Source organism: Takifugu flavidus, unplaced genomic scaffold, assembly GCF_003711565.1.
Source record: "Takifugu flavidus isolate HTHZ2018 unplaced genomic scaffold, ASM371156v2 ctg504, whole genome shotgun sequence".
NCBI classification, from domain to species: Eukaryota; Metazoa; Chordata; class Actinopteri; order Tetraodontiformes; family Tetraodontidae; genus Takifugu; species Takifugu flavidus.
This window is the reverse complement of record NW_026622119.1, coordinates 1-13,294: the sequence shown is the minus strand read 5'-3', so window position 1 is coordinate 13,294 and position 13,294 is coordinate 1. Positions and strand designations below refer to the sequence as shown.

Sequence of the window (13,294 nt, the reverse complement as noted above, 5' to 3'; positions counted from 1 at the left end):
CTTGGAACTTTCAAATACACAGATCTTTTTCTACATTATAATACTGTAATTAATGTGTATGACTTAGATACTAAACAAATAAACTTCATGGAACAATATGCATACAACCCAGTTGAGAGTCCACTGATGGGGATTTTATCAAGCTAAACACAGGAAATAAAGAACACAAGAAACACAAGGCTGGAATGCTGGACAGAGATGCAGGCAATCAAGATCATGAGATTAGGTGAAGAAGGAGGGAGAAAGTTCAGAGAGAGAGAGAGAGAGAGAGAGACCAGAGACAGGAGAAACACCAGACATGGCTTAAGACACAACCGACCCACAAAAAAAAAATCATGACACTAACTGGCAGCTCTTCATGGTACTTTTCCCTGGTGGCCAATGACAAGATTAACAATTAACTGCTAACCATGTGGCGAGCCTTAAGTTATCCCAAGGTCATCCCCAGCCACCCCTGGAGGGTAATTGCATTGGTTGTCTCTTATGACACCATAGCACAGTCCAAAAGCACGAATGTGGTTGGCATCTGGGAGCAGACCAGAGAACTCTCCTTGAGGGTTTGACCTTGCTGACATGGAACACAGCCTAACAGCCACAACAGTAATAATTTTGGCCACTAAGGCCTACAGCCTTTATGTGACTGAGTGCTGCTACACCTTCTGGTAGCCACACAGGCCCTTGCAACACCTCCATTCTATTGCTTTTCTATATAAAGTACCTGGAGTTGGCGGGCTCACTGAGCAAGATGCCAGGAACATTCACCTCCTGAAAACAGGGTTGACCAATTACCAATGCTGCAATTGAAAAGAGACATCCCAGTGGACACAATAGAGAATTCATACATCCACAGTCATCACAGTGGAGCATGCTAAAGAGTTTTGCAAGGACAGGAACCATAGACATAGTCCTATTGATAGACCTTTTTGGCCTATCTGGTGGCATCAAAACCTCAGATTTTAGGATGGAGGAAGCAAAAAGGTTGAGACCAATATAGAGACAGAGACAAGAGAGGCTCAGGACAAGGATAAACACACAACCTGAAGTCAAATAACAACCTTACACAAGCAAAACTGACAGATTTGGACACATTTAATTTTATTTCAGTATCCATGGCACAATGAATTAAAATGTTATCACAATACAAGTGAATCAAGCAAAATGCAACCGATGATTAGTTAAAGATGTCATCAATTCATTTACTCCTTAATCTGAATCATGGTTAATCAGTCAAAATGCACCAATCAAAGGAAGAATCAAAGAATCAAATTTTCTGTATTTATTGTTTGGGAATGGATACTTCTGATAATAGCATCTGGTATATACATATATTGTTGCATGTATTATGTTTTTATACTTTATTTTGTGAATTGCTCATGTGCCTTATTTTGTGCTTTATTAATTGTGACCTGGGTGCTTCATTTTGGACCATCTGATGCAGCATGTGTGCAATGTGATGGCATGAAAATAAAAATCCTTGATCCTTGAAGATAGTTAACAGTCAGCACTAAACAATACTATCGGCCTGGCTGTTTATTAAATATGTTTCTCTACATTGTTCTAATGAAGTCCATCATTAATCTCTCCTACAACGTTGTCACAACAATGTCTTAGGCAACATTGAGTATTCACTGCCGGAGCTTGACTGTCAGGGTGTGTCTCATGCAGATACAGTTGCATTTGCAAGTGTTTTACTGTATCTGTAAATCACACACCTGCCATAATAATGTCTGTTGTGGCTTTGCATCACTGTGTTGGATGACTCTGCTGGCTTTCTTATTTGTTGTATTCTTCCTTGTGCTTTTTTGTGTTGACAGTGAAGGCCCCCACAATCCACCACACATCAAACAGCATCACTGCAATGCCAACAGCACCACAGGGGCTTGGTACCCTGCGCCGTTGTTTGTCATTCTATCCATTTCTTCACACTTTTGACTCTTCCTCCCTTCCTCCCTCCCTCCCTCCCTTCCTTCCTTCCTTCCTTCCTTCCTTCATTCATTCATTCATTCATTCATTCATTCATTCATTCCTTCCTTCCTTCCTTCCTTCATTCCTTCCTAATGACCAACTGACCAACCGACCAACAAATGCAGTTACCTTTTTGGGATGTGTAATTGTGGCTGCAGAACCAATTTATTATAGATAAACAAGAGAGATAAATGTTATTAAATATTAATCAGCGCCATTTAGTAATAATAATAATAATTGATATTATAAATGGAATGAGAATTGGATGACATTAAGTCCAATACTGCATTTAATGAAGCAAATAATAAAAAAAACAGCCTTGTGAGGAAAGTATATGAATAAATGTAGTGAAAGGCTCATTTCACTTAAAAAGCTTCAGAGCTCATGTTAGACCCAGAGCAATATCTTCTTTACTGGAAAAAATGGTTCTGCTCTTAAAATCAGCAAAAGACAAAAATACAAAAGTTTTTACTGCCTACAGTTCTTTAAATTTCTTTTTAGGGAATTTCATAGCCATGGGTGTTGGTTAAACGCCACTTAACTAAAAACAGGAATCTAAAAGTTGAAAATTTCTAAATTGCAGTGGAGGAGACAAATGTTAAAAGGTAATTATAAGAGACCTGACTGGCACATTTGCACTAAGTGCACTAATCTAATCATCTATATAATCCCATGTTATTTAAGTGAAGTGTAAAACAGATATTGCAGTTGTTTGCTCTTGTTTCCTTTTATGTGAGGGATAATCATTTGTGTCTTGTCTGGAACACGCTTTTACCATGGAGTAGAATCATGTAAATTATCTATTTTATTTATATTTTGAATAAAAGATGGAGCCTCCTACATTATAAGCACAAAGGTTTAGGTGATCATAAAGCAATCCAAGTCGCATGAACAAAAGTATCTTTTTTCATTAAATTGTTCTGCCTTACTCCCTTAACATCATCTCCCTACCAGGAGAGGCCACTTCCTCCTTCAGTGGCAAAAAAGCCACCCAAGGGTCCCCACCACCACCCCCCTCTGGTCAGAGACCGCTCACTGGAAAGCTCAGAGAAACAACGGCAAGAGGCGAGAAAACGCCTGATGGCTGCCAAGAGAGCTGCATCTGTACGGCAAAACTCAGCCACAGAGAGTGCTGACAGCATTGAGATCTACATTCCTGAGGCTCAGACCAGGCTATGAGGATGTCCTGGGGATACAGTAACACGCAAGAGACGCCATACACAGCACGGATATGTATGGTCGTCCACACCACAGTACAGTATTTTGGTGCAAACAATATATACATATTTTTAATACACAGAGGTCAAATTTGGTTTGAGAGAATCATATTCTGGAGGTCCAAACTAATATGTTCATGTTTCCTAAATGACTTTTACATAGAGACACGGCGATATTACAATATTAGCCTTATCAGCAGTAAAATGCAGGGGAAGGCATGTTTGAGCCACCCTGTACAGTTAACAGCATTGCTGAACACAAACCCCACCCACCCACACCTCACCCATAATACACACACACACACACACCACACACACACACACACACACACAGATCAATGCGCACATCAGGTACACATGATTAGCAGCCCGATTTTTTTTTGTTGTTTTTGGGGGGATTAAGTGTTAGTTTATTAAACTAAACTAACACTGGTTGGTAGTCATAATTCATCAAGCAATGTTACATCTGAGCAAATACATCACCAGAATGGACCACCCTTGCTGAACCTCTTCATTAAATTTCAATTTCAAATCTAAAGAGGCCTCTACATAAGCACACATGGATTTGTTTTTTAGTTTGAACTGTAACCTATTTGTGTGGATGGGGACTGATCATCACCTTTCCATCAAACAGCAAAGTTTTCAAATAATTATTTAATGCACAAAAATTGTAAATAACAAGGCTGTCCAGTTATTACCAGTTGTTACTAGTAGTTATTATCAGTATCAGAATCCATGTGGTAGCTTTTCAGTACTCGAAAAAAAAAACAGCTGAACTGTTTGCGTAACCTTTTTAAAACATATCACACTCTTTCTGAGTAAATGTGGATTTTCTAGTGTTTGGTGCAGTATGAGATTGGAACCAGACTGGTCAGAACCTGCCTTTCCCTTTGGCAGATGTTGGCTTTTTCTGTAGGCCATTTTTAAACAAACGTACACGTACAGAGGTGATGGAGAATCCTACACACATATACACATGGTCATTACAGTCCAGAATAATCAGGTTATGTGCAAATGCATGAAGACTGAGTGTTAAAGTGGTGGCTGATTTTTTTCCTCCTTTTCCATCTCCTACCAAGTATAATATACTTGATATGATCTTAAAATAACACGATATACATTTTTATAAAAGCCACTATGAAACAGAGTGTTGAAAGAATGATTTTTTTCTTGCATTGTTTGTGAATAAGACAAAGCTCACAGTGATCCAGGGGGCTCCAGTTTAACTGATGCAGCTTCTGATAGCCATAACTTCAAAAGAGGAATGAATGGCTATAGCTGCCGTATTTGTCTGATCGCTATCCATGCACTGATGATAGGCTCATTTATCCTAATATTACCTCATCCACAGATGATCTGTCCCTAAAAATCACTTATTTACATTAGAGCAATACTATTATGAAAGATTTTCTATGTAGTGCAAACAGCTAAAAGTATGGAATGAGATAAAATGGAATATTTATCCTTTGATGTCTTGATGTTTGGTTGTGCAATGTTTTCTGGAGTTTTATTATTTTTAATCTTACCCCTGGATTAGAATGTGTTTTGTCCCAAAGGGATTCAACCTTATCCTCCTCCTTCTACAGACTTATTACAGCATGTAGAAGTGTAAGAAAGGCTGAAGGGTGACGTGCAGCTCCCAGAGTTGTTTTAATGTCAGTTTGCCACCAGATGTCACTACTAATAAAGAGAATGAGATTTCAAAGCGTCCACAAGTTGGTACAAAAAGCGTCATTAACACCCAGTGGGTAATTATTGGTCTGTTATGTACTGCTTTCTTCTTTTGGCAGCAATTTCCTGTGTTTCCTTAGAAATTTGATAGATCAGATCACTATCCATTCTCAGATTAGTTCATTTACACATTTATTTTATGTTTTTAAAAAGTAGAATGTCCAATCTGGCACTTTGAAACACAACATTTCTGAACACTCTCATATTTTATTGTTTAGTTTTTATGGCACCAGCTATGATATTTTATTTGGCGCTTCTATATACTATCTACACAATGAGGAGGAGGAGGAAGAGGATGATAAAAATGGATTGATGCATTGATTAACTTAATTTGTACAGATTGGTTTTCTGTATTTAATGGTGGGGGGGGGGGGGGGGGGGGGGGGGGATTTTGTACAGCAGTTGATTACCTCTGTGTTGAAACAATGTCAGTGAGCCATAGATTTAATGTGAACTCCTCATTTATTATTATTATTGCAAAAAAAACCTATTTTCATTATGAGAATACCTTCGTAACAAAGATACTAAACAATGAAATACCAAGGTGTAGATAGAAATAGTAATCCCTTCCTTATTTAGATGGTTTTTTTAAAAAAACAACAACATATGCTTAAATAGCCTAGCATTTAAAAGAGGAATTACTGCGAGTAAATGTCAACATTTCCATGAATACAATGCTGCTGATCCTGAGCTGATATCTTTGTTACCATTCAGGAAGAAGGACATTAAGAAACAAAATTCAGGGTTTCCCAGACATGTCTGTCTGTTTTCATATGTCTGTTCTCACACATGTAATTGTGCAGGAACAGAACTGTTTGTTTGTTTGTGTGTGTGCGTGCATGCATCTATGCGTGTGCATATGTGTGTGCGGCGTGCGGGTGTACATGCGTGTGTGTCTGTGTATAGTCTTTTTAAAGTGCTTCCCTGTTTTCTCTGTTCTATAGCAACCTCATAGAGTCATTCTGTACATGAATTGGTCAGATGTATTTATACAGTAGATGATTCCTTAAGATTCATAATGCATGCAGACACATTATTGGTACAAATGAATCTAAACCTCAGTTGAATATGGTTGGTTTGTATATGCTCTAATTTATTCAGTTTTTTTTTTTAAACAACAAAAACAACAATATCCTTTTTAACGTGGTTTCTCCTGTTAGATTTTGTGTTACACTGTAAAGAAAAGAGTATAATATATATGTCAATCAGTTATTGATGAAGCTGAAATAAAAGTAATTCTTATCTCTGTCTCTCTCATTTATTTCTCTAGTTTTGCCAAAACTGATAAAGAAATGTTAGAGATTCAAATGTTTATCATACATATCAAATATTCAAATACCGTACTTCTGTATTTATCAAGAACATTATCAAGAGGAGTTTGACTTTATTTCACAAAAACTACTTTTATCACACATTAAAAGATCAGTGTGAATTAACATTATTAACAGTAAAACAATTATAACAAATGCATGATTTAACAGTATTAATTCATAATGCCACATTGGATTGAGTTATATTTCAGCGTGAGCAACAGACAGACATCTATCTATCTATCTATCTATCTATCTATCTATCTATCTATCTATCTATCTATCTATCTATCTATCTATCTATCTATCTATCTATCTATCTATCTATCTATCTATCTATCTATCTAGTACATACATATATACATATATCTCAACAAGCTGAGATTTCACTGAGTAATAAAGGATCAACTTGTAGATCTCTCTTAATCCCATCAAATCCTTCTTGAGGCATCAATAGCCTCTGGCAGAGTTGGACTCTCTCTGCCCTCCTCAGATATTAGCCCCTTTCTTGGTCTGGAACAACCAGATTAATATCTTAGTCAGTTACAGACATTAACAGCTGTGCTTCATACTCCCAGGTTATGAAAATGCTTTTTAGTATAGTTTGCTGAGGGCAGCAAAGTGTTTAGTGCTGTTGCCGCATAGCATGAAGATTCAAGGTTCAAATCCTCTATGGGTTTGCATGCTATTCCTGTGCCTGCGTGTTTTCTGTCTGGGTTCAGCTTCCTCCCACATTCCAAAGATGCAAATAATGAAGAGAGGTGGCTATTTTAAATCAACCAATCGTAGATGTGAATGTGAGCATGTGTTTGTCTACAACAGGCTGCTGGCCCATATACCATGCCCTTCACCTGAAGGAAGATGGAATAGGCTCCTCTGTGTGTGTGTGTGTGTGTGTGTGTGTGTGTGTGGTGTGTGTGTGTGTGTGTGGTGTGTGTGTGTGTGTGTGTGCGCGCGCGCGCACCTGTGGCACTGCCATACGATTAGATGAATTTATGAAGGGCTCCTTAATTTGTCTGTCAATCTACAGAGCAACTACCTCCTGTCTGTCCTTGTGCATGTGGTGTGATTCCCAGACCTTCCCAGTGCTGACACAGCAGCTTGCAGAATGACACCTTGTGACCTGTTTTCATGTGTGTGTGTGTGTGTGTGTGTTTGGGGGTGTGTGTCAAATAGACAAACAGAGAGTCACACACGAGCACATGCAGACATTTGCCAACAGAAAAACAGTATTATACAAATGTATTAATATCTTCCAGCCATTGTATGCTGGGAAATACACAATAAATAAAAAACTGCATTCAGCTACGAAGCCATAGTTTAGTTTTATTGTATTTTCTATAGAAGTAATGGTGATTTAAGACTTTTTAATGGCATTTCCATTCAAACTGACCTCCCCACAGCATCTAGAGATGATCATTGCTTTTTTGACAAGTTCTGTTTAAGATGAATGAACTAAACTGACTAAATAACAGCTCGTAAATTGTGACAATACTTAACTGTCGATTTGTTAGGAGAATAATAATTATATTATTTATTGTTATTTAAGCAGTTCAAAGTAATATTTATGTCTATTGATGAATATAATGAAGAAGATATTTTAATTCAGGAAATGAGTGTGACAAATATTAATGGATTTGGCTCCATATTTCTGGTCATTTGTACGAGTGTGCAAATAGTCTATAAACGGCAGGAACAATAGCAGTATTTGAGAATTGTATTTTGAGTGTATCATTCTAAGTATCATCTGATTATCTAAATTAATGCTTTGTTCTTAAATATCAAAATTCAAATGGAGCTCAGATATCTCAAAAACGTCATAAAGATCTTAAAACACCCCAGTCTAACTAGCTCTGATAAAGGATAAAGATGCATCCAATTAGTTAAGATACTGTTTTGGCAATCCCTTTGTCATACAGATGGATAATCCTCTGTATGAGGAGATTACACAGGATTATAATTGAGGATTAACTACAACACTAATTCCACATATTGGTCTCCTGAACTTCACTTTCTGGATTTCCGCGCTTGACAGCCAATCTGTTCCGGAGGTGGCCCCACAAAATCCATGCACAAATCTACATCCCTATGAATTCTCATAAATATTAATTCAAACTTTTAGAAGATAAATAAATAGCAATATCAGGACACATTATTGTTTTGCTGTTTGACAGAAAAGGAGATGACTGTTTAATTGTTAAAAATATTCGGCAAGTCAAGTCTTTATAGTCTTGCTTTGGTGACAGATATTAGTCAGCGACATCGACCTACAATTATTGTTGCTGATTACAGTTGCGTTAGCTGTTGCTTTTATTATCAGCATGCGACGCCTCTGGCGACCATACTCACAAATATCTGTGTGTGTGTGTGTGTGTGTGTGTGTGTGTGTGTGTGTGTGTGTGTGTGTGTGTGTGTGTGTGTGTGCGTGTGTGTGTGTGTGTGTGTGTGTGTGTGTGTGTGTGTGTGTGTCCTATTGCATGCTGCAAACCGAGGTGCAGCATGGGAACCAAGACACTTGTCCGCGTGTACACGTCGCCCTGTTAAGCGTGACGTTACATTCATCAATGTGGTGGCGTGGAGCGCGCGGTCACGGCGCTTTAAAAACCTGCACGGTTCGAATTATCATGCGTTTTTCAGCAACGCAATGAAGGATTTGTACAGACGTGCGCAGACGTGTGCGTGTGGCATGTGTGTAAAGAAGGAGAGCTCATGTCCTGAGAGTAGAATTTGTTGTATCAATTAATGTCGTAATTATGAACAACAGCAAATGACTGTCTTCAAGGCCCGTTATGTCAATTCTGGACTGTCACCGTTAAACATAGCTGGATTTTTGTGTACAGAAAACCACAGAAATCAAGTTTGCAGGAAACAGTCCTGCATGTGGATATTACACAAAGTATGCAGCTATCGAGAGATTGGTAGATGCAGATCTACGGGCTCCTGGTGGCTTTGTTCGGCACCTGTTCGGTGCTGGGACGTGCATGTATTGTCGTGTTTTGTTTGGGACGTGTGGGCTTTCAGCTACAGCTTTATTATGTAGACAGACAGCGACACAAGCCTCATTTATAACGCAACATGTTGCATTGACTGACGATTGCGACGCAACTGGCCTCCTTCCCACGGCCGCGACCCGTATTGCAGCTTTCTATCACACACGCGCGCATGCACGCCGCACACACAGAGTGGTCCATTTTGCAGAACAAAGTCCAGACTGAATAGAGTGAATAGATGGGTACTTACACTGCAAACACCGGTACTCTTTCGCGACTCCGCGATGGTTTTGTCACATGAGGTGTCAGAGGGGCGTGTGCCCACCACTGTGCCTTTATTTGTTACCAGCTCCTAAACTAAAAACGGCTTCTGATGGCACAAGTGGCGCATCGACCAACTGGTGCATGTATTTAGGAAGGCATTGTCCACTTTCTGAGTATATGACTAAATGAGCGAGTTTTTCCTCCACATCACGATATTTGTGTATAGGAGATATATATACACGAGTGCATTTTATAAAACTTTTTTTTAAATCTTTTTTTTTTAGCGACGAATTATTAGTTAGTAATGAAGGGTTTGTGTTTTGCACAAGTTCCACCTTTACCTTTAAAAGTGTCCGGTCAAGTCGATGTTGAACATAAGTGTAATAATCGACATAAAACTAACATGAAGCCTTGTTCTTGAATAAACTTACAGTCAGCGCGACACCGCACCGAGGTGATGATGAGACCTTTGTGTATTAATCACTAATCGCTAATCCGCAGTTTCATTATTATTATTAATTATTATTATTATTATTATTAATTATTATTATTATTATTATTATTGTTGTTGTTGTTGTTATTATTATTATTGATAATAATAATATTATTATTATTATTGTTCATTATTTTGGGGAGTATGATTTTATTCAATTTTATTGTTCTTCTTTCCCCTCTTTGTGCCTGTGTATTATTCGTGTCGGCTCAAAAGGTCAAAAGAACCAGAAGCGTAAAAGGGGCGTGGCGGGTTCTCGTGGAAATCGGGGTGCGTCGCGCGGACAAAGCTGTGATTGGCTCCATGTCTCAGCCAGCGGCACGCGACTCAGGCTGTCACTATAAAGTATCCTCGCGTGCCGGCGCTTGCAGTAAATGTAAAAGTTGACCCTGCAGCAGCGAACACACAAACAGGGCTTATTGTTCGTGCAACAGCACCAGAATAATACAAACATGGACAGCGTCCTGGAGCCTTTCTCCACCCTGGACTCCTTTTCGTCTCCTCCTTATTTTGACGACGACGAATTCTTTACAGACCACTCTTCCAGAGACGCGACCCTGGATACAGACGATTTTCTGGATGACGATGTAGACTTTCTCACCAGTCACTTCCAGGACTATTACAGCAAAGACGACAATAAAGCAGCCCATCACGATGGAGACTACGACATCGGCAACTTGTCCTTTTCCTCCTCCTCCTCCTCTGGTTTCTCGTACGGTTGCGCCGACAGCACCCCGGAGCTGTCCCCGCAGATGGGCCAGCACGGTGTGCCGCTTTTGAAACGCAGAAGGCGAATGAGATCGGAGATGGAGATGCAGCAGCTACGACAAGCTGCCAACGTGCGGGAGCGCCGAAGGATGCAGTCCATCAATGACGCTTTCGAGGGCCTCCGCTCGCACATCCCCACCCTGCCTTACGAGAAACGGCTGTCCAAGGTCGATACGCTGCGCCTGGCCATCGGATACATCAACTTCCTGGCAGAGCTTGTGCAGTCCGACCTCCCGATCAGGAATAACAGCAGCGAGACACATACACAACCGAGGAAGGTCATCATTTGTCATAGAGGAACTAGTAAGTCTGGAACTTCGCATAATATTCGTATTGCAAACAGGTAGCAAAGCTGATGAAGATGAACAAAAATTTATTATTAATTATTAATGTTGATGAATGCTTTTCCTTCAGGGTCGCCCTCCCCAAACGACCCGGATTACGGTCTGCCGCCCCTGACCGGTCACTCTCTCTCCTGGTCTGACGAGAAGCTGCTTCGCGAGCAGAACATCATCCGCACGGCTAAGGTATGGACCCCGGAGGACCCAAGAAAAGTGCACAGCAAAACGACTCTGTCGAACATTGAAAACGAACCTCCGTTTGACCTAAACAAAGTGTGATTTGTTCTGATCAAAAGCACATTGGAAATATGAAGACTGTGAACTTTATTACTTTAATGCGCATTTGAGTGCGCACTGTCAAACTGTGAACACTGAGTGGAGCTTCTACTGTACATGTAACAATGCTGTAGCAATATAAGACTGATAACGTCATTTTTTTTATCACGTTGATAATTCTATTTTGTAATTAAGGCAACTGGCAATCATATATTTATTTTGATAATATATATTTTAATTTAACTGTAATTGAAATGTCAAATACTTTATATAGTTCTACTCTGATTTTATTTATATTGACTGAATAAAAGCACTTGAAACTACATCTGTTCCTGAAAATTTGTGTGATTTGTAATGACCGTATATACTTTTACTTCAGTTTTTGTAGTTGATATTCAGTATCAGTATTTTATACCTCCTGACCTTCTTGATTGACAGATGAAAAGGGGGGGGGGGGGGGGGGGGGGGGGGCACGACTAGACTCCAGACTGCAGTTTAACTCTCACAATTTAATTCAGATTGTTCTTACTGGTATCAATCCAATAGAACATATCAAAATACACGAGTCCAGAGAAAATAAATGTAGTGTAATATTTTGGTGTCAACACTCAGGTTTTCATGAACTATATTGTTGGCGTTGGATTATGGCGCATGAAAACCGACATTATGCAAAATATATGTGCTTTTAATGTAATGACGTCAGAGACCAATTATCTGAAAAGTAAACTGGTGAAAACTCTAAACAAAGCACCTGAAACATCATATTTGGTCTATGATATTTTGTGCGCCACAGGTATTTCTGAAAACGGAGGTAGTGAAATGATGAAGATATAAATGTATTTGTAGCTTGTGGTGACTTACATCTTAATACTATGCTAATGAGAAGCCTGTGGAACAACTGAAGGTGTTAATCGAGCAGTTTAGTGTGAGGTCGCGTGTTGAATGCTGCCAGGTGCTGCATGGACCCTTTTCCATGTGGTATCCGCATCTCTCTACATCCGTCCGCATGTGCCTCCCGGCCCTGCGGCCTCCTGTCCGCCTCGACAACATCACCGCGCTTCTCGCATATGAGCCATGTGCAAACCCGGCGGCTGCTGCAACATGTAGAGCACTGCTGTTAGGACTGGTGTCAGAAACCCCTCACATAACAGGTTGGTAATCACGTATTTATCATTATTCATCCATGCATATCATTATTATTGCTCTTTTTTAAAACTGAAATACTGTTAGAGATCATTTTATTCTCCATCTCTCTCTCTCTCCCTTACACGCACACACACACACACACATGCACTCACTCTCTCGCTCTCTCTGTCTTTCTCTGAAAAGTAATCTCACAGTCCACCCCTGCAACTCCAGTCTAACGTTAGTGTTGCGTTTATGAGTCAGCGGGCTGAAAAGTTATTGAAGCGACACCAGATCTTCGTGTCTCGGAGGTTTTGGTGCGCAAACTGTCATTTCACGCTCTTTAGTGCGCTTCAACCAAGCGGAAGGGAAGGGCTGAAATTTTCGCGCTATCTTGTCACTCCGACCGAGGGCTTGGCAAGGCTCTAAGGGACGGGGGTGTTTGACTGTCTGACAGGTTTTATTCCTTTTAGTTTCCAGCAGGCACGGACGTATAGGACGGCCGTGCAGAGCGGTAATTTGGTTAATAAAAGCCCGGCGCCCTGAGCTGAATAGTCGCCGTTTAACTATAGAACAGAGAAGGATTTTAATGTTTATCTAACGCTCTGGTTTTTGGAAAATAGCAATTTATGTGATTTCTTAAAATAATTTTCTTATAACTGCTCGTTTTATTGAATTGAGATCTGAATTAGTCACGGAAATGGAAATAATAACTTCCGTTGAGTTTCTTGCGCTGAATTCCAAATACACATGTATTACTATTGAACATTCATTTGAAAATGTTCTGAAACGTTTATTGCTGACTTACATATTA

General features: G+C 39.7%; 1 protein-coding gene across 1 annotated transcript; it reads left to right on the top strand.

The window, feature by feature from the left end:
* The first annotated feature begins 10,163 nt into the window (after positions 1-10,163).
* On the top strand, positions 10,164-11,672 carry LOC130520746 (pancreas transcription factor 1 subunit alpha-like). Its single transcript, XM_057024470.1, has 2 exons — positions 10,164-11,041; positions 11,153-11,672. Exons 1-2 carry the CDS (start codon positions 10,423-10,425, stop codon positions 11,356-11,358), a joined length of 825 nt encoding a protein of 274 aa, XP_056880450.1. The 5' UTR covers positions 10,164-10,422; the 3' UTR covers positions 11,359-11,672.
* The last annotated feature ends 1,622 nt before the right edge of the window (positions 11,673-13,294 follow it).

Bases quoted from the DNA above. Each gene is read 5' to 3' on its own strand.
- LOC130520746 (XM_057024470.1), top strand. From the start codon at position 10,423: ATGGACAGCGTCCTGGAGCCTTTCTCCACCCTGGACTCCTTTTCGTCT. The intron at 11,042-11,152 runs GTAAGTCTGGAA...CTTTTCCTTCAG, and splicing joins CATTTGTCATAGAGGAACTA to GGTCGCCCTCCCCAAACGAC.